This window comes from Monodelphis domestica, chromosome 3 (assembly GCF_027887165.1).
Source record: "Monodelphis domestica isolate mMonDom1 chromosome 3, mMonDom1.pri, whole genome shotgun sequence".
In the NCBI taxonomy this organism is placed as follows: domain Eukaryota; kingdom Metazoa; phylum Chordata; class Mammalia; order Didelphimorphia; family Didelphidae; genus Monodelphis; species Monodelphis domestica.
Genome location: NC_077229.1, coordinates 3,162,521 through 3,188,608, shown reverse-complemented (window position 1 = coordinate 3,188,608; position 26,088 = coordinate 3,162,521). Strand labels below are relative to the sequence as shown.

The 26,088-nt window shown below is 44.3% G+C and overlaps 1 protein-coding gene across 3 annotated transcripts; it reads left to right on the top strand.

Annotated features, from left to right (window-relative positions):
- Positions 1 to 409: 409 nt before the first annotated feature.
- LOC100617559 (zinc finger protein 420-like) lies at positions 410 to 24,782 on the top strand. Of its 3 annotated transcripts, XM_056821250.1 has the most exons (6): positions 416 to 633; positions 2,913 to 3,041; positions 15,233 to 15,359; positions 16,777 to 16,872; positions 17,456 to 17,516; positions 18,610 to 18,735. In XM_056821250.1, the coding sequence occupies exons 2-5, from the start codon at positions 3,009 to 3,011 to the stop codon at positions 17,494 to 17,496; spliced, it is 297 nt and encodes a 98-aa protein (XP_056677228.1). In that variant the 5' UTR covers positions 416 to 633; positions 2,913 to 3,008; the 3' UTR covers positions 17,497 to 17,516; positions 18,610 to 18,735. The 3 variants fall into 3 exon arrangements, with proteins under 3 accessions (XP_016288367.2, XP_056677228.1, XP_056677226.1); XM_016432881.2 differs by lacking the exon at positions 17,456 to 17,516 and having other exon boundaries at positions 410 to 633; positions 18,610 to 24,782; XM_056821248.1 differs by lacking the exons at positions 416 to 633; positions 15,233 to 15,359; positions 17,456 to 17,516 and having other exon boundaries at positions 2,684 to 3,041; positions 18,610 to 24,782.
- Positions 24,783 to 26,088: the final 1,306 nt, after the last annotated feature.

Here is a 26,088-nt window from a genome sequence, read left to right as displayed (position 1 = left end):
TCTCCGAGGATGGGTCCCGAGTGCCCGAGCTCTGCGGAGCACCTTCTCTCCTTCCTTCTGCCTTCCACAGTGTTCTCAGTAAAGACTGATCTGGTGGCAGCTCACTGAGAGACAGAGAGGAGGAGGGAAGGAAGGAGGGAGGTCTCGGACTTTCTAGATCCTCTCTATGCCGCTTGCTCGGCTGGACTTGCCAGAGATCAAGAGATCAGGAAAGGCCAGAGAGCCAGTGACTTCTGGGGGAGCTACAAAAGCCGCCTCCCCCCTCTCCCTCCCTTTTACCTTCTCCCCAGCTCCCCCCTCCGTGGCTCAGGCTCTGGCACGTGACGCGGGCTGCCTGGGACACGGCCACGGGGCCACAGACACGTGACTGACTCCTCCATCCCACCCCGGGGGATTCTGGGATCCCGGCTGCCCTGGAGACTTCCCTTCACACGCCAGAAACTCCTCAGCTTCCTTCCGGAGTGTGGGCATAGGGGTCCGAGGAGATGATTGACAGACGGAGAGGCGGAATGTGCAGAGGGATGCTGGGAAGCTTTTCAACTGACTCGAGGGGAGTTGGAACCGGAGCCCTGGAAGAGTGAAGGAGCATCCTGAGCTCTGATGTTAATCATCTTGAAGCTCGTCTTGTGAAACGTTGGTAGTCAGACAGGACATCTGAGACCTGCTCCCCCTTTTGTCTCTGAACCCCGAGCCTGGCCTGACCCCTAGTAGGGCTTCCTGGCTGCCTGCTCTCCCTCTGGAGGCTGGCTGGGCCCCCCGGAGCACTGTGAAGGACCCCCATGACCCTCCCCCAGCCCAAGGGGGCCTCCAGCAGGCACTTGAAAACTTCTGGGATGGGAGGGCTCTGGGGGTCCTCCTGCAGCATCCCCCTCCCCCTGAGAGCAGGGCTTTGGCTTTGGGCCAGTTTCCTGGCCCATTAGACCCACCTTGGCCTCTTGGCCACATCCGGGCCTCCTTCCTGGTTCTCTCCTCCCCCTTTTTCCTCCACAACCCTCACTGACACCCCCATTCACCTTCCTGATTCTCCTGAGATGGTTCAAACCCCTCCCCAGAACCCACACCTGTCCCCTCCTTGTGGGCCTCGCATTCCCTCTGTTCCCTCCACCATGGGGCCCTGCTCTCCCCCTGGATCTCTCTGCTGCCCCCACCTCCCTCAGGCTATATCTAAGCAGTCTGGGGGGAGGGTCCCTAGGATGATGGGGGAGGGAAGAAGGGGCTGGATGCAGGGGGAGGGGGGATCTCTCCTGCCTAGCCTGGTGGTTTTGGTCCAGGGGGAATCCCAGCCCTGAGGATCAATCTAGGGGGAAAGGGGCCCAGGGATTCCTGACCCAGGTATCCTGACACCCAGCCCCTGCTTAGAGCTTCCTGTGTGCTACCCTCAGAGCCAGCCCTCTATGAGGATCCCTGAGCTCTGCCTTCCTGCCCCCGGACCCCCTCTGGAGCCAAAGCCCTTTCCTGGCCCCCTTCATTGGCTCCCTGGCCCTTGGGTAGGTCCCCATCAGGGAACAGGCCTTAGGCTCCCCAGCTCCAGTTCCATTTAGGGATTCCCAGCCTCAGCTGTGCTAGAAAGTCCCACGTCTCAGCACCCCTTCATCCTGGTTCTCCAGGCTCAGCTGCCCCCAGGAACACTTGAGTCTCCCCAGGGTCCCTGCCTCCCTGCCAGGAGCTCTGTTGGACTGGGTGCCTTCCCAGCCCCTCCCTTGGCTCCCCTTCCCCAGGCTTCCCTGCTCCCCCTTCTGGCACAGCCCTCAGGCCCCTTCCCTGCCAGGGGGGTTTGGGCTCTGCCTGGTCCCCTCCCATGGGAGCTCTCAAAGCCCTGCTGCCTCTTGGGGGTCTGGGAGGAGAAGGGAGGGGACAGAAGAGGAGGAACAGAGGGAGGGGCTCAGCTGCCCCTTCAGACCCTCTTCTCTTCCCAGGATGCCCCCCTCCCTCTGCTGGTAGCAGGCTCTCCCCTGAGGGCAGGCCTGGCCCTGGGTACCTCCTGCGGCCCCTCACCCTGTGGGGCAGCCTCAGCCTGGGAAGAGAAGGGAAAAACTCTTCCCTCTGGGTCCCTTCTCCCTCCCAGCTCAGGGTGCAGAGGCCCAGGCCTGGCCCCAGGAGGGATGGGCTGAGCCAGATCCTGAGCTGGGAGGGAGAACAGGGCAGGTTTCTGCTCAGGTCCCACCAAGAGCATTTGGCCCAGAGAGGGAGCCCAAGGGCAGTGAGGAAGATGAGCTTATCTACACTGGGGGAAAGAGGGGAGGGACTGCCTTGGGAGGGGAGCTGTAGGCCAGCTCCTGCTCCTCAGAAGGGCAGAGAAGTGAGACATTCCCTGAGCCAAGAGAGGCCTGTTGGGAAGAGGTTGGAGCTCCATTTGGGGGCCATAAAGTAGAGGGAAGATGTGTGGGGAGCAGGAGCCTGAGTGGGAGATGTAAAAAGGAATTTTTTATTTCTTCTTTAATTTAACAGAAGACTTGAAGGTCCTCTTAGAGGACCTTAGAGATGTGTAGGGATTAAGCAGCTCAATTACAGGAAGTAGAAACCATAGAGACAGGATGTGAAGTAGAAAAAGACTATAAAAGGGGCCCAGCATCAGACAGATGTTTTGCTAGGGCTGGCAGCTGGGGGGGGGGGGGGGGTCGGGAGATTGCTGCTGTGTGTTTGGTTGGTGGTTGGTCTTTACTTTCTGGAATATAATGTTGAGCTGAGCCTACTGAGAGGGCTTTATGCCTTTAGAGGGCTTTGGGGTTTGGGGGTTTTGGTATGGGCTGTTAGGTTTTTTTTTCTTTCTTGAACGTTCTGGAAGGTGGCTGGTCTTTGTTCACAGACCTAATTGGGATTGTGTTAAACACTGGGTTGGTATTGATTGGGTTGGATCTAAAACTTAATTGATTAAAAGCTACTCCCTTATTTTGCCAAAACTCCTTATTTAGCCCTGACAGAGACGAGGCTGGGAAAGCTGGAGGAGCTTCACCGGGGACTCACTGGGGCTGCTTTGCTGCCTCCACGGGGAGCCTGGAGTGCCCGGGATGGCCTTGGAGAGGGACAGACTCGCAGCCCAGGTAAGTGCATTCCAGCCCCAGATGGGGCCCCCTCAGCCAGGGAGGCCCTTCCCTGGCTCTGACCAAGAGGGCGGGGAAGCTGCTGCCTCCTTCCTGCTGGGCCACGTCTGTCCCCACATCCCAAGCAGGAGGACCAGCCCTTCCCGGCTCTCTGCCCGGCTTTGGGAGTGATTCCTGGGCCCTCGGGCAGCTCAGGCCCCAAGAGCTCCCCCCAGGCGCTGCCTCCCTTGTTGGATTTCTCCCTGGGCACAAGTGAGCGCTGAGGATGACCATTAACCCTTCCCTATCTAGGCATCCTGTCTTTGCTCTCTCTCCTTGCCTGGCGACACTCACATGTTCTTCCTCTGCTTCTTTTCTCCTGTTCTCTCTTGAGTCTGGCCTGGAGCCAAGCCTGAGGGTGTCCCCTGGTCTGTGCCGTCCTCAGGGAAGTCATTGTCCCCTGGAGCTGCTCACTGGCTTCTGCCTCAAGTCCTCTAGTCTTCCCGGGTCTCTCCAGCTCCTTCCTCTTTCCCTCTTCTTAGTCCAAGTCAGCCCATGTAGAGGAGCACCCTGGTGTGTGCCTGGCATAGCTCAGCACAAAGTCAGGGAGAAGCCATCAGCCTCCCTCCAGGCCCCCCCAGTCTGACTGAGGAAACCCCTCAGCAGCTGTGTCCAAACAAGCTCTGTGCAGGCCAGTTGGAGGGAGGCATTGTGGGAGAGAAGGCTCTCAGGGTTCTGGGGAGATTATTGGTTCCCAAGAGGGGAAGCTAGATACATTCCTCTCTGTGCAGTAGAAATCCTCCCTGGTCTGGTCCTTCCCTGGTTGGACAGGCTGCAGAGAAAGGGGTGAGTTTCTGGAAGGCCTGGAAGATTTCTGTGCAAATAGGGTTAGGGAGGTCCTGAGGGAGACGTCCTGGCCTTGTCCCCAAGGCATCCTGCTCAGTGGCAAAGAATGGCATACAGACAGACTGGAGTGCTTTGTGTCCTCCTATAAATCAGCTTCAGCCATCTGTGTATCATTTCACAGTTGAGGTAACTGAGGCAAACACAGGTTAAGATTCTGTGCAGAAGTTTTTCTGTTTTAAGGAATCAAATTTTTTCTTCTTTTTGGTAATTGCCTCAATCTCAGGTTCAACTAAGCATTTGTTTCTTTAAACAGCAAAGTAAGACACCTCTGAGGCACCTTTGCACGCCTGACAATTTGGTCATTGTGCCAGAAAAGGACATGATCACTTCAGAAATGTGTAAAAACAGGGACATTCCTGCATTGTTGGTGGAGTTGTCATCCATTGATTGACCTTTTGGGGACCATTTGGAACTTTTCCCAAAAGGCTTTCAAACTGCATAGCCTTTGATCTAGGCATGTATCCCACAGAGATCCCCAACAGGCGGAAAGAACCTATATATACCAAGGTATTTATATAGCAGGTCTTATTGTGGGAGCAGAAAATTGGAAATGGAGGGACCTTCATTCACTGGGGAATGGCTGACCAAGCTGTGGCTTGTGATTATAGTGTCACCCTGTTGGGCTTTGAGGAATAACCGGCAGCAGCATTTCAGACAAACCTGGGAAGACTTCCATGAACTGTTGCAAAGTAGGAGCAGAAGCAGGAGAACATTTTATAGGCAACAGCAACGCTGTGTGGTCAGAAGCTGTGAACGCCTCGGCTGTTTTCAGCAGTTCAGGGTTGTAAGACAATCCCAAAGGACTCGTGATGAGAAAAACCATCCTGGTCCAGAGAGAACTGATGGACTCTGAATTCAGACCAAAATACGTTTCCCTTTTTTCCTTCCTTTTATTTTCTTTGGTCTGAGATTTCTTCCCAAAATGACTAAAAGGGAAAAATATGTTACGTGATTGCTCAGGTAAAGTCGAGATCAGATTGCTCGCTCAGGGAGACTATTTGAAACAAAAAATAAAGTGAATATTAGAACTTTCTTTATCTGTAATTGGGTAGAATATAAAATATTATTCTACAAACATCTCCCTGTAGCTGAGATGGGTTTGAGCTCTTTCTCTCCTACCTTCTTATAGTGTGATCTTCAATATTTAGCTCACATTTCCTTAAACCGTGTCTAGTAGAGTGTGGTGTTGGCTTATGCTCTGAACCTCATTTCCTTCCCGGCTACATTCCAGTTTTCTTAGCAGTTTTTACCAAATAAGGAATTTTCTCCCAAATTGCTTCTTCTCCACTTGACAGGAGGTATTTTCTTTAGCCTGTCCCATTGCTTTACCTCCTTACCTTACCAGTCCCCCAGCTTTAGGATGACAGCTGACTTCTGATCTGGTCTGAGCTCTGGCCGTGCCGCTCCCCAGCTATCCTGGCTTCTTGTCGACATCTTCCTTGATATGGCTGATCTTTTGTTTTTCCCAAATGAATTTTGTCCTGATTTTATCCAGTCCTGTCACATACCTTCTTCTTCATGGCATGAGGGGCGAAATTACATTTTTTCTCCTGGATTATATTTTTGGATTTGATCCTCTAAGAATTCTGTTCAATCTGAAGCAGCTTCTGTGACATTTCACTAGAGAAATTATGGGGAGTAAAGTGAGGAGCTTCCCCTCTCAGGAGAGATGCTGAGGCTACCATGGCTGCTGTTGCCAGAAAATCTCTGTTCTCAGTATTGTAACGGGTAAAAGTTAGGGTTGGACTGAATATTTAATTTAATTACTAAACCCCAATGAATTACTCAAGTCGGAAGTCAGAATGGCTTTTTTGGTAGATTATTTATAAATAGTGAGAAGAAATTAAGGAAATGAGAGAGAGAATCAGTTGTTTCTGATTTGTCACTTGCTAGCATACGTGGGTCATAGACCGTCCTCCCCCACACTTAATCCTTAAGTGGGGGTGTCTACATTCCTGGCCGCTAAAATTCTTTTTTTTTTATCATTTCCAAGCATTATTCATTAAAGACATAGATCATTTTCTTTTCCTCCACCCCACCCTCCATAGCCGACGCGTAAATCCACTGGGCATTACATGCTTTCTTGATTTGAACCCATTGCTATGTTGATAGTATTTGCATTAGAGTGTTCATTTAGAGTCTCTCCTCTGTCATGTCCCCTCAGCCGCTGTATTCAGGCAGTTGCTTTTCCTCGGTGTTTCCACTCCCATAGTTTATCCTTTGCTTATGAATGGTGTTTTTTTCTCCTGGATCCCTGCAAGTTGTTCAGGGACATTACACCACCATTTATGGAGAAGTCCATTAGGTTCGATTATACCACAGTGTATTAGTCTCTGTGTACAATGTTCTCCTGGTTCTGCTCCTCTCGCTCTGCATCACTTCCTGGAGGTTGTTCCAGTCTCCATGGAACTCCTCCACTTTATTATTCCTTTTAGCACAATAGTACTCCATCACCAACATATACCACAGTTTGTTCAGCCATTCCCCAATTGATGGGCATCCCCTCGTTTTCCAGTTTTGGGCCACCACAAAGAGCGCAGCTATGAATATTTTTGTACAAGTCTTTGTGTCCGTTATCTCTTTGGGGTACAGACCCAGCAGTGCTATGGCTGGATCAAAGGGTAGATATTCTTTTGTCGCCCTTTGGGCATAGTTCCAAATTGGGTGGCTAAAATTCTAAAGAATAAATCGGGTGGAGTTAATCTCAATTTCACAGTATTCCCATAAAGGATGGTGTCAGCATTTCCTGTAGGGTGTGTGAAGAACCTGGGACAAGCCAACCTTGTGCCATCTACTGATTCCCTCTTGGGAAGGAAGGGAGAACTTTGGGTCAGAGAGGGGTGAATTGTGGAAACAGTCTCCATCTTGTGATTCAGTGCTGGAGCTGGCTTGGGTCCCTTCTCCAGTTGTGTGTCTTGTCCAAATTCTGTCTGGGGAGGAAAGTTTATTCAATGGGGAGAATTGGGAGAAAGCCTCGTTACCCTATTTGAACCTCTTCCTGCCTGGCTGGAAACTGGACTGCCTGTGCCTGCTGTTTAGAGACCCTCAGCTAAGGCCGAGCTTCAGCTGACCAGAAACACAGTCAGATTCTGAGACTGATGGGAGGAGTTTTCTCCTGATTGTATGTCTCGGGGTCTCATCTGCAAACTGGCTGCACATCAATCAATCAGTTCTTGCTTCTTTGTACAGACATTGGGAAGGAGAAGGACCCCTTGTCAGGGAGCTTCCTCTGTCCCTCTTCCCCAGGCCGACTTGGCAAGTCCCTAATCTTTTCTCCAGTTAGAAAGCAGATGAACCAACACTGGATTGTTTCCTTTGCATTCGTTGGTCTCGTTCAATTGATCTCTTATGAGGTAGAAAAGTCTCTTTTCCCCCTGATTTTGATGTCCAGCCCTAAGCCCAGGAAAGGGCCTCGTCCTTATTGGTTAGGCAGTTGGCATACGTTGCTTTAATAAATTGATGTGCTCAGAAGAGCAGAGCTTTGATTCCTCGGGCGTTTCATCTGTCACTTGTCACAGTGAAGCTTCTTGTTTTCTTCCTCATTTGCCTGGAAAGCTGGTCCCTGGGTCAAGGCTATCCCAGTTGTCTAAGTGCCACACTGGATACCCCCACCCTGACTACAAGTTGCAGCTTCCCTGCACTCAGGACAAGTAGACTGCAAGCACCAAGGCCCTTTAGCCTCAGTGTGAGCCCTCATCTCCCTTTACCCATAAGAACATTCATCAGTGGAACCCCTTTCCATGTCAAGGTAGGGCCTCCATCCTCTTTCCATCTTCTCAGGCTTTGCCTTCTCTGTTTCTCCTCCCCTGTATGCTCTTCTCTTTCTGAGACAATAGAGACCACCTCCTCAGACCTCCTCTCAGCCCTATCTGCAGCCTTTGATGCTTTCGGCCCACTCTCTCCTCCTCCATATTCTCTTCTTTCTAGTTTTAGGGCATGTCTCTATCCTGGTTAAGCTCCTACATCTCTGACCTGTGATTCTCTGTCTTCCTCTGCTGGCTCCTCCTCTAGTTCTTGTAACACTAGAGTTAAAAGGGTGAGGGACTTCCTCCTGCCCTGTCTTTGGCCCTCTACTCCTCTCCCTCTTCACTTCTTTACTTGGTGATCCCATTAGCTACCAGGGATGCAAGCACCATCTCTCTGCTGATGAGTCTCAGATCTGCATTTTCTGCCCCAATCTCTGTGCTGACCTCCAGTCATCATCTCAAATTTCATTACAGGGATTTCACATTTGGTGACCAGGAGTCATGTTGAGCTCAGTGTGTCCCAAACATGTTGTTCTCTCTCACCTAGACAGAACCTCCACCTTCTAGATAGCTGTATCCTCCTTGTCCCTCAGGCTCAAAACCAAGGAGCCCCCCTTGACTCCTGACTGTCCCTTACCCACATTTCCAATATGGCGCCAGGACCTGTCAGTTTCACCTTTGCAGCATCTCTCCAACATGCCCTTTTGGATCCTGTGTCACTGCCATCCTTCTGAAGGAGGCCCACATCACCTCCCTCCTGAACTATTAAGACAACCTGCCGCTGGGTCTGTCTCCCACAAGGCTCTTCCCACTCCAAGGCCTCCTCCATTCTCCCACCAGAGTGATTTTCCTACAGTTCAGTTCTGATCGTGTCAATCTCCTACTCTATAAACCCCAGTGACTCCCTGTTCCCTCCCAGATCAAATACCAACCATTCTATTTGGTATTCAAAGCCCTCTTTTCCGTGTTCTTATTCATTACTCCCCAGTCTGTATTCTGGCATCAAGGGAACCTGGTCTACTGAATTCTGTCAGCTGCAGACTAAAAAAAAAAATCCTTTTCTTTCTGTCTTAGAGTTGATGGTGAGCATCTCTTGTGTGGCAGAAGCTGGCTAAAACGTAGACAATTGGGGGTTAGTGGCTTACCCAGGTCACATAGGAAGTGTCAGAGGACCTATTTGAACCCAGGACCTTCTGTCTGTAGTTCTAGTTCTCTATTCACAAAAGTTTTCTATTCACCTAACTGCCCCAAAATGGAAGTTTGTTTTTTTAAACCTTACCTTCCATCTCAGGATCAGTTCTCAGATAGAGGAGTGATGAGGCTAGTCAGAGTTAAGTGACTTACTCTGGATCACACAGCTAGGAAGTGACTAAAGTCACATTTGAACCCAGGTCTTCCTGACTCCATATCTGGCACTCTGTCCACCTTGTCATCTGGCTTCGTCTAGTTCCAGGCATTTTCAATGGCTTTGCCTCAAGTCTGGAATGTTTTCCCTCCACATTTCAGATCACTTTAAACTTCCTGTAAGCCCCAACAAAAGACTAAAACTTTCTACAGGAAATCTTCCCTCATCCCTCTCAGAGTAGCTTCATTCTTTTCATTCTTCCCCAATTCTCCTAGACAGAGCTTGATTTCTGTCCATGTTTCTGTATATTATCTCCCTCCCCCACTGGACTGTGAGCTCCTGGAGGGCAAGGACTGTATTTTACCTCTTGGGGTACCTCCTGACCTAGAAGGGCAGAATAGGTGCTAAATGTAATGAAAATGAAAGATTTTGTTTCATGAGATGTCCTGGTGTGGCCCTGTCTTCTCTGTATCTACTTCCTCTTTTCCCCTGTGGTTCTACAATCCAACACAAGAGGCATTTTCCTGAAGCAGAGGGGACACCATAGGAATCTTCCCATGATCCCCTCTGTCTTCAGCTTCACCTTTAGCCCTCCTGGGTTTCCTCCTTACTTCCTTTCTCCTTGTCTGTAGTTTTTTTTTTTAATTAATTTATTTAGTCAATTTAGAACATTATTCCTTGGTTACAATAATCACATTATTCCTTCCCTCCCTCCACCTACCCCTCCCATGGCCAACGTGCAATTTCATTGGGTATTACATGTGTCCATGATCAGAACCTATTTCCATGTTGTTGGTGTTTGCAGTAGGATATTCATTTAGAGTCTACCTCCCCAGCCATATCCCCTCGACCTATGTATTCAAGCAGTTGTTTTTCTTCAGTGTTTCTACTCCCACAGTATTTCCTCTGAATGTTGATAATGGTTTAGATTTCCTCCAAGTTGTTCAGGATGACTGCATTGCCGCTAATGGAGAAGTCCATTACATTCAATTGTGCCACAATTTCTGTGTACAGTGTTCTCCCGGTTCTGCTCCTCTCACTTTACATCACTTTCTGGAGGTTGTTCCAGTCTCCATGGAATTCCTCCACTTTATTATTCCTTTGAGCACAATAGTATTCCATCACCAACATATACCACAATGTATTCAGCCATTCCCCAGTTGAAGGGCATCCCCTCATTTTCCAATTTTTTGCCACCACAAAGAGCAAAGCTATGAGTATTCTTGTATAAGTCTTTTTCCTTATTATCTCTTTGGGGTCCAAACCCAGCAGTGCTATGGCTGGGTCAAAGGGCATGCAGTCTTTTATCGCCCTTTGGGCATAGTTCCAAATTGCCCTCCAGAATGGTTGGATCAATTCACAACTCCACCAGCAATGCATTAATGTCCCAACTTTGCCACATCCCCTCCAGCATTCATTACTTTCCATTGCTGTCATGTTAGCCAATCTGCTAGGTAAGAGGTGATACCTCAGAGTTGTTTTGATTTGCATTTCTCTATAAGAGATTTAGAACATTTTTTCATGTGCTTATTAATAGTTTTTATTTCTTTAACTCAAAATAGCCTATTCATGTCCCTTGCACATTTATCAGTTGGAGAATGGCTTGATTTTTTGTACAATTGGTTTAGTTCTTTATAAATTTGAGTAATTAGATCTTTGTCAGAGATTTTTTTGTTATGAAGATTGTTCCCGAATTTGTTGCTTCCCTTCTAATTTTGGATGAATTAGTTTTGTTTGTACAAAAATATTTTAATTTGATGTTATCAAAATTAATGATTTTGCATTTTGTGATTTTTTTCTAGCTCTTGCTTGGTTTTAAAATCTTTCCTTTCCCTAAGATCTGACAAGTATACTATTCTGTGTTTGCCTAATTTGCTTATAGTTTCCTTCTTTATATTCAGGTCATTCACCCATTCTGAGTTTACCTTGGTGTAGGGTGTGAGATGTTGAATTAAACCTAATCTCTCGCATACTGTCTTCCAATTTTCCCAGCAGTTTTTATCAAATAGTGGGTTTTGGTCCCAAAACCTGGGATCTTTGGGCTTATCATAGACTGTCTTGCTGAGGTCATTTACCCCAAGTCTATTCCACTTGTCTCTTAGTACCAAATTGTTTTGATGACCACTGCTTTATAGTATAGTTTGATTTCTGGGACTGCAAGTCCTCCTTCCTTCCCATTTTTTTCCATGATTTCCCTGGATATCATTGATCTTTTGTTCTTCCAAATAAACTTTGTTATGTTTTTTTCTAATTCAGTAAAAAAAGTTTTTTGGTAGTTCAATGGATATGGCACTAAATAAGTAAATTAGTTTGGTTGGATTGTCATTTTCATTATGTTAGCTCGTCCTACCCATGAGCAATTAATGTTTTTCCAGTTGCTCAGATCTAGTTTTAGTTCTGTGGAGAGTGTTTGTACTTGTGTTCATATAATTCCTGTGTTTGTCTCAGCAGATAGATTCCAAAGTAGTTTATGTTGTCTATGGTGATTTTGAATGGAATTTCTCTTTCTAATTCTTGCTGCTGAGATATGTTGGAGATATATAGAAATGCTGATGACTTATGTGGGTTTACTTTGTATCCTGCTACTTTGCTAAAGTGGTTGATTATTTCGACTAGCTTTTTGGTTGATTCTCTAGGATTCTTTAAGTAGACCATCATATCATCTGCAAAGAGCGATACCTTGGTCTCCTCATTGCCTATTTTAATACCTTTAATTTCTTTTTCTTCTCTAATTGCTACAACTAGTTTTTCTAGTATAATATTATATAATAGAAGTGATAATGAGCATCCTTGTTTCACTCCTGATCTTATTTGGAAGGCTTCTACTTTATCCCCATTGCAGATGATGTTTGCTGATGGTTTTAGATATATACTGTTTATTATTTTAAGGAAAGGCCCTTCTGTTCCTATACTTTCTATTGTTTTCAATAGGAATGGGTGTTGTATTTTGTCAAAGGCTTGTTTTGCACCTATTGAGATAATCATGTGATTTTTGTCAATTTGTTTGTTAATATGTTCAATTATGTGGATGGTTTTCCTAATATTGAACCATCCTTGCATTCCTGGTATGAATCCTACCTGATCATAGTGACTAACCCTCATGATAACTTGCTGGAGTATTTTTACTAGTATCCTATTTAAGAGTTTTGCTTCTATATTCTTTAAAGAGATTGGTCTATAATTTTCTTTCTGTTTTTGTCCTGCCTGGCTTTGGAATCAGTACCATATTTGTGTCGTAAAAGCAATTTGGTAGAACTCCCTCTTTTCTTATTCTGTAAAATACTTATATAATGTTAGGATTAGTTGTTTTTTGAATGTTTGATAGAATTCATTTGTGAATCCATCAGGTCCTGGGGATTTTTTTTTTAGGGAGTTCTTTTCTTTGATGGCTTGTTCAATTTCTTTTTCTGATTTGGGTTTTTTTTTTAGGTCATCTATTTCTTCCTCCATTAGTCTAGGCAATTTATATTTTTGTAAATATTCATCCATATCACCTAGATTGACATATTTGTTGCCATATAGTTGGGCATAATAGTTTTTAATGATTGCCTTAATTTCCTCTTCATTAGAGGTGTGGACTCCCTTTTCATCCTGGATACTGTCAATTTGGTTTTCTTCTTTCCTTTTTTAAATTAGATTGACCAGTACTTTGTCTATTTTATTTGTTTTTTTCAAAGTACCAGCTTCTAGTCTTATTTATTAAATCAATACTTCTTTGACTTTCAATTTTATTAATTTCTCCTTTGATTTTTAGGATCTCTAATTTAGTCTTCATCTGAGGATTTTTCATTTGTTCACTTTCTAAATTTTTTCATTTGCATGCACATTGACCTCTGCCCTCTCTAGTTTGTTAATATATGAAGTCAAGGATATAAATTTCCCTCTGAGTACTGCTTTGGCTGCATCCCATAGGTTTTGAAAGGATATCTCAGAATTGTCATTTTCTTCAATGAAATTATTAATTGTTTCTATAATTTGTTCTTTAACTGGTTTTGGAGAATTGTATTGTTTAATTTCCAATTACTTTTTTATTTACCTCTCCATGTTCCCTTGCTAATTATTATTTTCATTGCATTGTGATCTGAGAAGGTTGAATTTAGTATTTCTGCTCCTTTGCACTTGTTTGCAGTTTTTTGTGCCCTAATAAATGGTCAGTTTTTGTGAATGGACCATGTGCTATTGAAAATAAGTTTTCACCTTTTAGATTTAAGTAAGTTCATAAGTTGCACCACCTTTATAGGTACCTAGTATCCCATTGTATCAATTCTAAAAACAGGCATGGCTTAAAGAACTCCTTTCCTTTATAAGTATGGTTTTCAAGTACCTTCATTGTTTAGCAAGGAGTTTTCTGCCCTAAAGCAGGTGGAATTAAGGTCCTCCCTGTGACAAGGAAATCACTTTAAAAGACTGATATATATTAATTTAAGGTCGCCAAGGAATTCAGCTATGTAATTCCTAAATTAAAACTCAAGTCAGCAGTCAACCTTTTATGGAGTTTAATTACAAACAGGAGGAAGAAAGATATTAGAGATAGAGAGAGAGAGGGAGAGAGAAAGGGGAGAGAAGGGAATAGGGCTTAAATACCCCTTCTGTTTAGGCTGGGCCAAAAGGCCCAAGCCCTTAGATAGCTGAGGCAAAGAAAAGAGATCAGTCCCTATCACTCACGTGACCAAAATGGAGAAACAGTCTCAGGGGCCTCCACCTCTAGCTTCCTTCAGAGCAAGCTTCTCAGAGCACAACCTCTCAGAGCAAAACCTCTCCAACCAACCCCCAGTCCTCAGACCCTGCTATCTTTAAGGAAACCATCCAAGTTCCCTCTCCTCAGTTCTCACATCTACCAATCAATGTTCATGTCTTCCCTGTGCCAATGGTGGCTCTAGCTTAACCCAGGACCGCCCAGAGGTCTGTGGATTTGCACATGTCTGTTGAAGGTCATATTCTCAAATAATTAAATCTTGATCCTTTGCTACAGTCTATGCTGCAGCCCTTCCTAAATCCTGTTACCCTGAGTAGGGTGGAGATTGGAATAATTAAATTTTGATCTATGCTGCAGCCCTTTCCATTGTTCAGCAAAAGGTTTCTGTCCTAAAGTAATCTTAAGAAGGGAGGAGGAGGAACCTCCCTTGCCAATGGGGTTCACATTCCAATAGAGTTCCCATTATCAGTAAGAAATTTTCCAAGTATGAAATTTCCCAATGGTGAAATTTCCAACATTTATAAGTCTAAGAAATTTTAAGGTTTACATCCCATAGCAAGGAGTTTTCACATTCAAGTAGAGTTCTCACTATCTGGTAGGGAATTATTTCAAGTAGGGAATTGGAGGATTCCTCAATGTGGAGTAAAATTTTTAACATTCATAAGTCTGTGAAATTTTAAGGTTTATAGTAACCAATACACAGTATTGATTCCAAGATGGAAACTGGGGGTTTAAGAAATGAATAAATAAATAAATAAATAAATAAATAAATAAATAAATAAATAAATAAATGAATGAATGAATGAATGAATGAATGAATAAATAAATAAATAAATGATCTGAGTTCAGCTCAACCTTCTCTGAGGATAGGTTACCTGGGCTACATCCTGAGTCCCTGAGCTCTCTGCAACACCTTCTCTCCTTTCCTTCCACAGTGTTATAAGTAAAATATGATCTGGTGGCTCATTACCTGACTTATGAGCATTTATTAGTAAAGAGAGAAAGAGATAGAGGGAGGAAGGGAGGGAGGTCTCAGCCGTTCTAGATCTCCTCCATTCAGCTTGCCTCAAGCTGCGCTTGCCAGAGATGAAGAAATCAGGAATGCTCAGATATAAACCCCCAGACCAGAAAATCAGTTCTGGGAGAGATACAAAAGCCCCCTCTCCTTCCCTCACCTGCCTTTTACCTTTTCCCCAGCTTCCTCCTCTGTGGCTTGGGTTCTGGAATGTTGGAGACTCTCACACTGACAGCAACAGGGCACTGGAGGTCCCCTAGAGATTTCTCTTCACACACTAGAAACTCCTCAACTTCCCTCCAAAGCATCCTAAAGCTTCTTTTCTCAAACCTCCATTGGGCTCCTGGACTCAGCTTCTAGTGCTGGCTCTGACACTGACAAAGGGCAGTACCTTTGGGCCCCTCCTTTCTCTGTAGGTCAGTTTCTTCCTGTAACTGACCAGAAGTGGGGTCTTCAGTGTGATGTGGCTTTCAGCCCTCTATCCTCTGACTTGGGTTGCTCTAGGAGGTGGTGACCTTCAAGGATGTGGCTGTGGACTTCACTAGGGAGGAGTGGCGCCTCTTGTCCCCTCCCCAGAAGGAGCTGTACAAGGAGGTGATGCTGGAGAATGCCCAGAACCTGCTCTCTGTGGGTAAGGAGCCTCTCCCTGCTGCCTGAGTCTACCATCCAAGGGAATAACGCCCTCAGCAGCAGGCAGGGTTGGGAGCAGTTTTCAGTCAGGAGGAAGGGACGAGGGCTGGTATGCCGAGTCCCAGAGCCAGGGCCCTCCTGCTGCCTGGTTCTCTGTAAAAGGCCTTTCCTTTGTGTAATGGGGACTTTGGGGACTCCCTTTGATGCTCTTGATGTCTGAGATCAAATGCTTGTTGGAGAATCTCAGAGCTGGGCGTAATCTCAGAGCTGATTCTGTTTCACCTCTTCCTGGCCCTGAATTGAATTGGTCTCCTAAACGCATCTGGGGAAAATGTTTAGGTGGATTTTCCTCCCACTCTCTTCCCCTCTATTGGGGATCCTTTTCTCTTTAACCAGCATAAACTCATAGCTCATAGCTCCTTGGTGTCCCCAGGAGAGATGATTTCTCCTTAGTCTTCCTTCCTATTGCACTAAGTCTCCAGCAGAGCCAGGAAAGAAGGGAGGGAAGGAATGAAGTGTTTATAATGACCTACTCTTGGCCTGGGGCTCTGCCAACAATTTTCTCTGTAATATTCTGGCACTTCTTCCTCACCTTCATCTTCCTAATTCAGTGACACAATTATACCCGTTTTACAGATGGGGAAATAGATTTGATTGAGTGGCTTGTTCTGAGGTATCCACATAGGAGCTGTTTGTAGTGAAATGTAAACTGAGGCCTTCCTGCCTCTAATCCCAGGGCCCTGCCCCCTCCCCTTCTAGCTGCTTCTCATTTCCAGATAATGGAACACTGTGGAGTGATTCCAGACTTCTCTGAAGAAAATGCCCCAGAACCTAACATTCTGGTTCCAGATTGGTTCCCCAACCTTCTATCCCCCTCTCCTTATCCTATATGCTGGGGAGACTCTCCTCCCAAAGGCCCTGCTTGCCCTCCTCTGTGATTATTAGGATGAATGGAATGGCTGAGAATCAGCCTTGCGCCAAATGAGAATTGTTGAGTTCTCCAGGAGAAGTGTTAGAGACTTCCTGAGAGAAGAGTCCCTGAGGCTCAGAGAGGTGTCAGGGAGGGAGCAGCAGGCACGGTGGTGGGACAAAAGCTGATCCCTCAAGGTTCCTGTGTCTGGGGCTTCAGACTGACCAGAACACTAACCTTTGTGTAGGAGTTTAGGAGTTTCTGCCAGAATGGACCAGAACAGGATGGGAAGGGGACTGTTGCTCATTTGAGGTCCACCAGCAGAGTAACAGGCCCATCCTACCCTGGGTTCCTGCACTGCAGACAATTAGGGGTGAGGGCATACTCCTGTGAGAACCTCATGGGCAGAGTCTCTGAGTGGAGTCACTGGACTCTCCAACCTTTCCCTAAAGAGAGCTCAGTGATAAACTTCTCTTGATTCTCCTCCTTGACTATTCCCCATTCCCAGGTCTTCTAGCTCCCCCAGCATATGTCCTCTCTTATTTGGAGCAGAGGGAAGCCCCATGGATGGTGGAGCAAAAAGGCCTGAGGAACTGCTGCCCAGGTGAGAGAGGGGAAAAGAGGTAAGGGAGAGTCAGTGTGACCAGAGGCTTCTGTGTGCTCTGGAAAAGCCAGGGCTAGATTTGGGGAAAGGAGGACTCTAAATCCCAGATCCTGGGCAGCTAATCATGAGAGGGAAGACTGAAGGGAAAGAGCACTGAAGCAATCTAATGGGGGAGGTGGCCTTGGGCCTTGGGAGAATCACTGGCACAACTCACTACAAATGACCATGTCTAGCAGTTTAGCCATGAACCCGAGGACAGACGTTGGATAGTATCTCATGGGGAGGGAGAGATCAAGTGAGAGTATTTGGAACATTGGTGAGAAATGGTTTTTTGGTTCCCAGAGGAAGAGGGTCCTTACTCATTAGTGTGGGAAAGGCTGAAGATAAAAGAACAATGGGAGTCCTGCAGGGAGGAATAAATGAGTTTAGATGAGGGATGGGATGGGCTTCTTTGCCATGGAAAGAGATTTTCTTTAGCAAGCAGAGAGGAAAAGGAGGCAGCTGAGCTGGGTGAGATGTGGAGGATAAGCAAATTCTACAGAGAAATGAGTGTTGGGGAATGGAAATGTATTTAATTCAACAGGGAAATCAGGAACTAGAGGAGTGAAAAGAATGACAGATTAAGGAGAAAAGCCATTGAAGGAGTAAGTAATCCAAATTCTAATGATAAAAAATAAGCAGCATTTGCATATGGCCCTAGTATGTGTCCTATACTTTATGAATTTTATCTCTTTTGATCTTATAGAATCCCTAGCACTCACTTGAAATTATTATGTGCATGTTATAGTTGAAGAGCCTGAGACTAACATAATTACTGTGACTTTCCAGGGATTAAAAATCCTAGCAAATTTCTGAGGTCCAATGAGAATGCACCACACCTGTATTGGGATTTTTAAAAAGAGTTTCATGAAAGTGCTAGTATCTATATGAGATGGGAAATACGAAGGGAATTGTAGGAGCTTTCTAGCCCATTTCCTTACAGAAGGATCCAGGACTCAACTTAGTATATGAGATATCTTTTTAAATGTGGGAAATGCCATGTTTTTATATAATTTGTATTCAGTAGAAGGATTTTATTTTAGTGAAAAGGGGCATTAAAAGAAGTAATGGCTTCTCTCAAGGAGTAGGGAACAGAACAAAATCTTTTATACCGTGGATAAATGCAAAAAAGAGTGCTGAATTTCTTCATCTAATCTCAGGTACTGGAACAAAAAAGGTTGAAAGCAATCATGAAGGGAATTGCATAATGTTTACAGAGAAGCTAGATGATGAAATAATAGGACTATTTGGTCTACATGCACCCAGTGGTGTCATACCTGTGAAGAGAGGATTGAATGTCTAGGCAATGAAAATGAAAGCAAAAAGATTGAAAGTGAACTGTCTAGTACTGAGAACTGAGCATGCCCAGTCACAAGATTGGGTCTCAGCTGCCAGAATTTCAGGTCAAGTCACTCATCCAGCCTTTCTGAGGTCATGGTCTCAGTCATGGTCTGTCCAAAACCCCAGATTTCTTAAAAAGAGACAATGAGATAATATGGGAGGTTCCTTGTTATTTAAGTTGTTCCTTAGCTTTGAGGCAATGGCATTTGCAAAGGATAGATTGTGCCCATTTAAGTTGGAAGACTTTTCGTACCTGAGGAAATAGGAAAGAAAGTGGTTTATTTTCTGACACTTGAGGAAGGGAGTTAAGTTATATATGTCGCTCTATACGTATGTTTTACTGATTGTTTCTTTTAGAAGGAGAGATTAGACCTGAAATGAAGGTGAATCCAACAGAGGTGAGCTGTCTGGTGGAAGAAATGGAACTACAAAGATTCATGCGTGGTGGTCCTGATAGCTTTGCTACTTGGCAATTCTGTGTTGGACCTCAAAATTCATCTCATATTGAACATCAAAGAATGCACCCTGAGGAAAAATCTAGTGAAAATAATCAGTGTGGGAAGACTTTTATGCACAGGGTCAGTCATGCTGGACATGAGAGAATCCACACTAGTGAGGGACATTATGAATACAAGCAATGTGGAAAGACATTCAATGAGAGCTCCCATCTTGCTAAACATCATAGAATCCACACTGGGGAGAAACCTTATGAATGTGACCACTGTGGAAAGACATTCAGTAGGAGGTCCATTCTTACTGAACATAAGAGAATCCACACTGGGGAGAAACCTTATGAATGCAAACAGTGTGGAAAGACATTCAGTCAGAGGTCCCAGCTTGCCGTACATCAGAGAATCCATACTGGGGAGAAACCTTATGAATGCAACCTATGTGGAAAGACATTCAGTCAGAGGTCAAAACTTGGTGTTCATCATAGAATCCACACTGGGGAGGAACCTTATGAATGCAACCAATGTGGAAAGAGGTTCAATAAGAGGTCCAATCTTGCTAGACATCATAAAATCCACACTGGGGAGAAATCTTATGAATGCAACCTATGTGGAAAGGCATTCAGTATGAGCTGCTATCTTTCTGTACATCAGCGAACCCACACTGGGGAGAAACCTTATGAATGTAAGCAGTGTGGGAAGGCATTCATTATGAGCTCCTATCTTTCTGTACATCAGCGAACCCACACTGGAGAGAAACCTTATGAATGCAAGCAGTGTGGAAAAACATTCAGTCGGAATGCCAATCTTGCTGTACATCAGAAAATTCACACTGGGGAGAAACCTTATGAATGTAAACAATGTGGAAAGGTATTTAATATGAGCTGCTATCTTGCTGTACATCAAAGAATCCATACTGGGGAGAAACCTTATGAATGTAAGCATTGTGGAAAGGCATTCAGGGTTAGCTCCAGTCTTGTTACACATCAGAGAATCCACACTGGGGAGAAACCTTATGAATGCAAGCAGTGTGGAAAAACATTTAGTCGGAGTACCAATCTTGCTGTACATCAGAGAATCCACACTGGGGAGAAACCTTATGAATGTAAGCAGTGTGGAAAGGCATTCAGTATGAGCTGCTATCTCGCTGTACATCAGAGAATGCACACTGGTGAGAGACCTTATGAATGTAAGCAGTGTGGAAAGGCATTCAGTATGAGCTGCTATCTTGCTGTACATCAGAGAATCCACACTGGGGAGAAACCTTATGAATGCAAGCAGTGTAGAAAAACATTTAGGCTTAGCTCCAGTCTTGCTAAACATCAGAGAATCCACATTGGGGAGAAACCTTATGAATGTAAGCAGTGTGGAAAGGCATTCAGTATGAACTCCTATCTTTATGTACATCAGAAAATTCACACTGGTGAGAAACCTTATGAATGCAAGCAGTGTGGAAAAACATTTAATAGGAGGGCCAATCTTGCTGTACATCAGAGAACCCACACTGGGGAGAAACGTTATGAATGTAAGAAGTGTGGAAAAAAATTCAGTTGCAGCTCCAGTCTTGCTACACATCAGAGAATCCACACTGGGGAGAAACCTTATGAATGTAAGCAGTGTGGAAAGGCATTCATGGTTAGTTCCAGTCTTGCTGCACATCAGAGAATCCACACTGGGGAGAAATCTTATGAATGCAAACTCTGTGAAAAGACATTCAGTCAGAGGTCCCTTCTTGCTGCACATCAGAGAAAACACTAGGGAGGGACTTCATGAATATAAACAATATGGAAAGACATTCAATGAGAACTCCAAACTTGCTTGACAGCAGAGAATCCACCTTGGGGAGAAACTTTGTGAGTACAAACAATATGGAAAGGTGTTCATTCAGAGTTACCTTCTTGCTAGACATCTTAGAATACACACACTGGAGAGAAAAATTATGAATAGGATGTGGAAAGACATTCAATGAAAATGACAAACTTGCTAGAAATCAGATAATCCACACTGTGGAGAAGCTTTATGAATGCTAGCAGTGTGGAAAGACATCCAGTTGGAGCTCCAGTTTTGCCATATCAACTACACTGGGGAGAAATCTTAAGAATAAAATCTATATGGGAAGATGATTATATTCAGCTCTAGCCTTACCATGTTGTTGAGGAAATTTTCCCTCCCCCCTTTTGGGGCAGAATTGTGTAATTAGAAATTTGTTATCCTAAGAATTGAATCTCAACATCCCACTCATTGTGTTCTTACGTGCTGACACACACAGTCTATAAATTTGTTGGAGCCCTTCCTCTTTTCCTGTATGGGTAGCTGAGAACATGAGGATTTTGGAGCAGCTAGAAAAACTTAGTCATGTGATTCCGTTTTGTTTGAAAATAAGCCATGAAACTATAACTGAAATGTTATGTATTAATTAAAATCTTACATATTGGGGCAGCTGGGTAGCTCAGTGGATTGAGAGCCAGTCCTAGAGACAAGAGGTCCTAGGTTCAAATCTGACTTCAGACACTTCCCAGCTCTGTGACCCTGGGAAAGTCACTCAATCCCCATTGCCTAGCCCTTACCACTCTTCTGCCTTGGAACCAATACACAGTATTGATTCCAAGATGGAAGGTAAGGGTTTAAAAAAAATCTTACATATTTTCAAATAACCATCAAACATATGTATCAGGATACAGGCAATGAATTTAAGAGTTTTTTTCCTCAAATTCCAATAACTAGGTGGGCCTCATTTACTATTCATAAAGGAATGAACTGACAATAATGGAATCTGAATAGCTATAAATTCAACTCCAGACTCTAAGCTTCCTTCCCCTCCCTAGTGTCATCCTCTACCTACATTCCATAGGTCACTTCTCTGGGATCTCCCATAATGAGGTAGAATTCTGTAGTGAGTTTAATGTGGAGGAATCTCATTTTGTAGGTGTTCTAGAGACTGGGCAAACCAAAATGGTGTAAACCTTAAAATTTCTCAGACTTGTGAATGTTAAAAAATTTCCCCATTGGACTGGGAACATTTCCCATTTTGATGTGAAAACTCCTTGCTATGGGAGGACCTCTACTCCACCCATACTTAAGACTGCTTTAGGGGAAAAAAACTCCTTGCTAAACAATGAAAATACTTTAAAAAAACCATACTTATAATAAGGCAAGGAGTTCTTTGAGCCATGCCTGTTTTTAGAATTGATACAATGGGATGCTAGGTACCTAAAAAGGTCGGGCAGGTTTTCTCCTTAATGGGATTAGTCAACTCAGCTGTGTTTTCTCTGGTTCAGACATACTGAGGGGATTAATCGACACAGCAGCATTTTCTCTGGTTTAGACTTACTGAGGAGATTAGCCGACTTAGCTGGAATTCAGATGGGCTGTCCTTTAGGAAACATCTATGGTGATTGGTAGATGGAAGAACTTAGGGGAGGTGACATAGGAAAAAAAACCCTATATAAGAAAAGGGATCTCTTGAGCAAGGGAGCTTGGAGATAGTTCCTTTTGGGAGATCCTTGGAGATAGATTCCTTTTGGAGTGGGGCTTGAAAATAGTTCCTTTTGGGAGGACTCATTCTGAAACATTCAGATTGAGGATGAAGCTGGTGAAAGCAGCTGAGATGATGCTGGCCTGGTGTCACTAGAATCCTTGCTTGGACAGATCTTGTGGTGAGTGATAAAAAGCTGACTGATTTCTCTCTTAAGACTCAGGTCTAGGCCATATTGACTTGAGGCCCTTTGTACTTACTCCTTTCTTACTCTTTCTCCTTTTCTTTAATTCCTCATTGTATTATTAATTAAATTATCTATAAAACCCAGTTGACTTGGGCATATTCATAATTTGGGAATATATTCCCTGGCGACCACCTTATATTTGATTTAAAAGCCAAGACACTGTAGTGAAACATATTTTCAGCGGTCAAATTTACTCACTCTCTCATATCTATCACTAAAGTTTATCCCTCACCAATTTTAATTATAACAGTTTAAGACATCCACTCTTTTAAAAGCCACAATGGGAAGGTGGTCTAGGGAGATTAATTTCTCCCCTGAATTTCAGAATTACTCTAGCTAATTGAAACCAGTGCACCCAGGAACAGTTGCTATTTAAGACAGGTAATGCACTGCTCTTGCATAGAGTGGGCAATGCTTACAAATCTACCTACTTTGTACTTTAGAGGTGTAATCTTCCTTGCCCTCCACTCTAGGGGTAAAATGACAGAGGCCGGGTGTTTCCAGGGAGCTGCTTTTAGGCCAAGTGACTGCGGGCAAAAAATAAGGGTTAGGTGGCTACCAAGCTTGAGAATCACATAGGGGCTTGGAAAAAGGAAAGAGCAGACTGCAAAGAGTAAAATTGGGCTTAACTTAGTTAATTTTACCTCAGTAATCAACATCCTCTACTAACAAAAGACTGAGATTAACTCTTGGGTTTTCTGGAATTCTAAACTGGAGATAGAATCTTCTTGGAGTATCTGGGTTCCTTATCCCAGGTAAAAGAAGCCAGGAGGGTTAGAGCCTAATTGTTGCTCACACACACACACACACACAACCTGACATATGAGGTCACACTAAAAAATGGCTATCAAACTACTGGCAATATGAAGGAAAGGGATTTGTAGTTTCCAAACCTCAAGAGAGCAGCTCCAAGGACTCCTAGCTTGTCAGCAGAAGCAACAGCAATATCAGCAGCAACAAGAGCAGCAGCAGGAGTACCCACACAGTAAGGGAGGGAAGTAGGATCAGCAGGAACAGGCAGCAGGAGCAACAAACAGAAAACTGAAGTTTCCTGGGGGGTGACTCAAGGCCATGGCAGGGAAACGTGATTTCTTTTCAAACGAATCTATTCAGAATTACAGGTTCTGAACCCCACTTCTGTGGTCACCATAAAAGTAAGATTTAAATTAATATCTAATACCTGAATTATATTTTTACAAAGTTACCAACAAAATAGAACCTTGTGACTTATTTGTTCTACCTCCTAAAACGTCCCCTTGTTCATAGCTGCCCTCACAGGAAGAGAAGAGGCAGGGCTACACCGCATTTATATCCTGTATACATCAGCAGGTAACAACAGGAAGAGAGTGGTGTGCTGAGTATTACAGTTCTGAGGGTAACAGAATAGCAAGCTAAATGGAACAATGAGGAAAGTCTCTTCAATCTTTACATCTTTTCCCCCGAGCATTCTCATAATTTTCCTTCTTATACTATAAATCAGAGAAAGTACAGACATTCACACTGAGCTCTTATCTTATTCAAAATCAGAAAATTCACTCTACTACATCATATGTTTCCCTCAGAGTAGGTCCAAATGGGCATATGATTTAAACCTAAAGCGTGATCCCATAAGAAAATTAAGGAATCATAGAATAATTTACCTTTCAGATCAATTTATTGATATGGGAAAATTTTATGACCAAATAAGATAACGTTACAAAGTGTAAAATATGTAATTTTTATTATATTAAATTTGAAACTGAAAACAAAACTAGTGCTACCAAGATTAGAATTTGAAACAAGAAGTTATCATTTGATGTACAAAAATATGTCCAATTAAATATTTATAATTTTCAAAATTCCAACCCTATTCTCGAATGCCTTAATTTATCACTTCATGGTATCTAGATCTAAGGAGGAGTTAATTTAGGAAGGAAATAATGTCTCTGCTCTATAGAAATGATTTGTAATTAGCATCATTTCCTATAGAAGGCTTTCTAAAAATTCCTATGAAGCAAAAATTAAAAGATAACATGATATTGGGGATTTCAAATATGAAATAAAATTATTGACATCCCAGTGACTTCTATTCAGTTGAAAGCATTATCAAAATAATTATCTTATATAGAAAATCATCATGCATCTACCTACTTTATACCCTGAATTGATTGCACTCAGAGGCCAGGGTAAAATAACCAATACACTTATACTTATTTCTACAATTTCTAAACCTATTCCTTACATATCAAATCTTAAGCCTATTTTATATTAAGGTCTGTTCTATATATGGTGAAAATTTATCACACCAGTGCAGAAGGCCAAGCTGAATAGGTTTGTTAGGAGGAGGCCAGACTCCCAATAAAGCTGGTTGTTGATCAAATCAAAGTCTCAGGAAATAGCTTTTTTTGTTTGTTTTTAAACCCAAGAACTCTGATGACTGCAGTGACAGAAAATAGAGCCAGAATGAAAATAGCATGGATGCAAAGCCTTTCACATGGGCATCTTCTTAATGACATAAGTGCTGATCCATCAGGAAAGTAAAAAAGATCACTATGGGTGGTAACTTGGCAATACTCAGTCAGGGTCTTGGGGTTTTTACTGATAATTATGGAGGAATAATAGGAATCAGCAGTTTTGGTTAACTGATATGTGAAAACAAGAGTAGCTCTCCACCTCCTGTGTGACTTGTCTTGTTCTACAAACAAGACCATCCTTCCTCATTTTGTCTGACCTTCTTGTTATACAGCCAAGAGGGGGGTGGTAGGATTTATGGAAACTCCTGGGTTACAGGCTTAAGGTCAGGATGTAAAACATTCGATAACCCCACAAACTAATTATCTTAGCTAGTATTATTATTAGTAGTGCTTGGGCTTCCCCTGGGGGATGGGGGTAAAAGGGGGCTGGTGGCTTATAGGGGGGCGGTAGGGGAAGATCCAATAGAGGCTCCTCAGGGGCTGGGAGGACGGGGGGTGCCGAGGGGTCCGGCTGTTTGCCCCCAGAGGTGGTGGTGGCTCGTTGGTCTAGGGTGAGTGCCGAGGCCTGTATCAGGTCCGTGTAGGGCTGGAGCCAAGGCGGGGGATCTTGGGCTAGGGATTGCCATGTGAGGATGTACGGCATTTGGTCGGGGTGCCCCTCCTTCCCAGGAAGGAGGATCCTCGCCCTCACGGCTGAGATGACGGCCCATCCCACGTACCCCCAAAGGGCCAGCCTACTCCAAATGTGGGCCATTCCACGTTAACGAAGGCTTGGAGTTTCCCTTTCTTCACTCCTAATCCCATGCCCGCCGCCCTCTTTTTAAAATCCCCAAATGCCGGAGGACCAGGTCGATAGGCTGGCTTTGAGAGTTTCCCATTCTTGTTTAGTGAAAGTAATAAGAAAGATGAGGAGGCAGATAAGGAGAGAAAGGAAGGTAAGAGATATAAGGCCACGCGTGGTGAGAAAGAATTCAAGGGGACCGTCAGCCGGGTTAATGTTCCTGTGGCGGGGGAATAGCCCAAACAAATTAAGGTTAAGATTGGGCTTTCTCATGTGCCGGCGGTCGAGTGAGGCGTCCCTGAGTCGATGCGCCGGCGTACTACAACGAGTGGGACTCAAACCCACTGAAGGACTTGAACCTAAAACTGTGGCCTCACAACCAAAATAGGACTCGAACCTGGGGCCAGTACCTGCAGGGTTTTGTGGGGTAT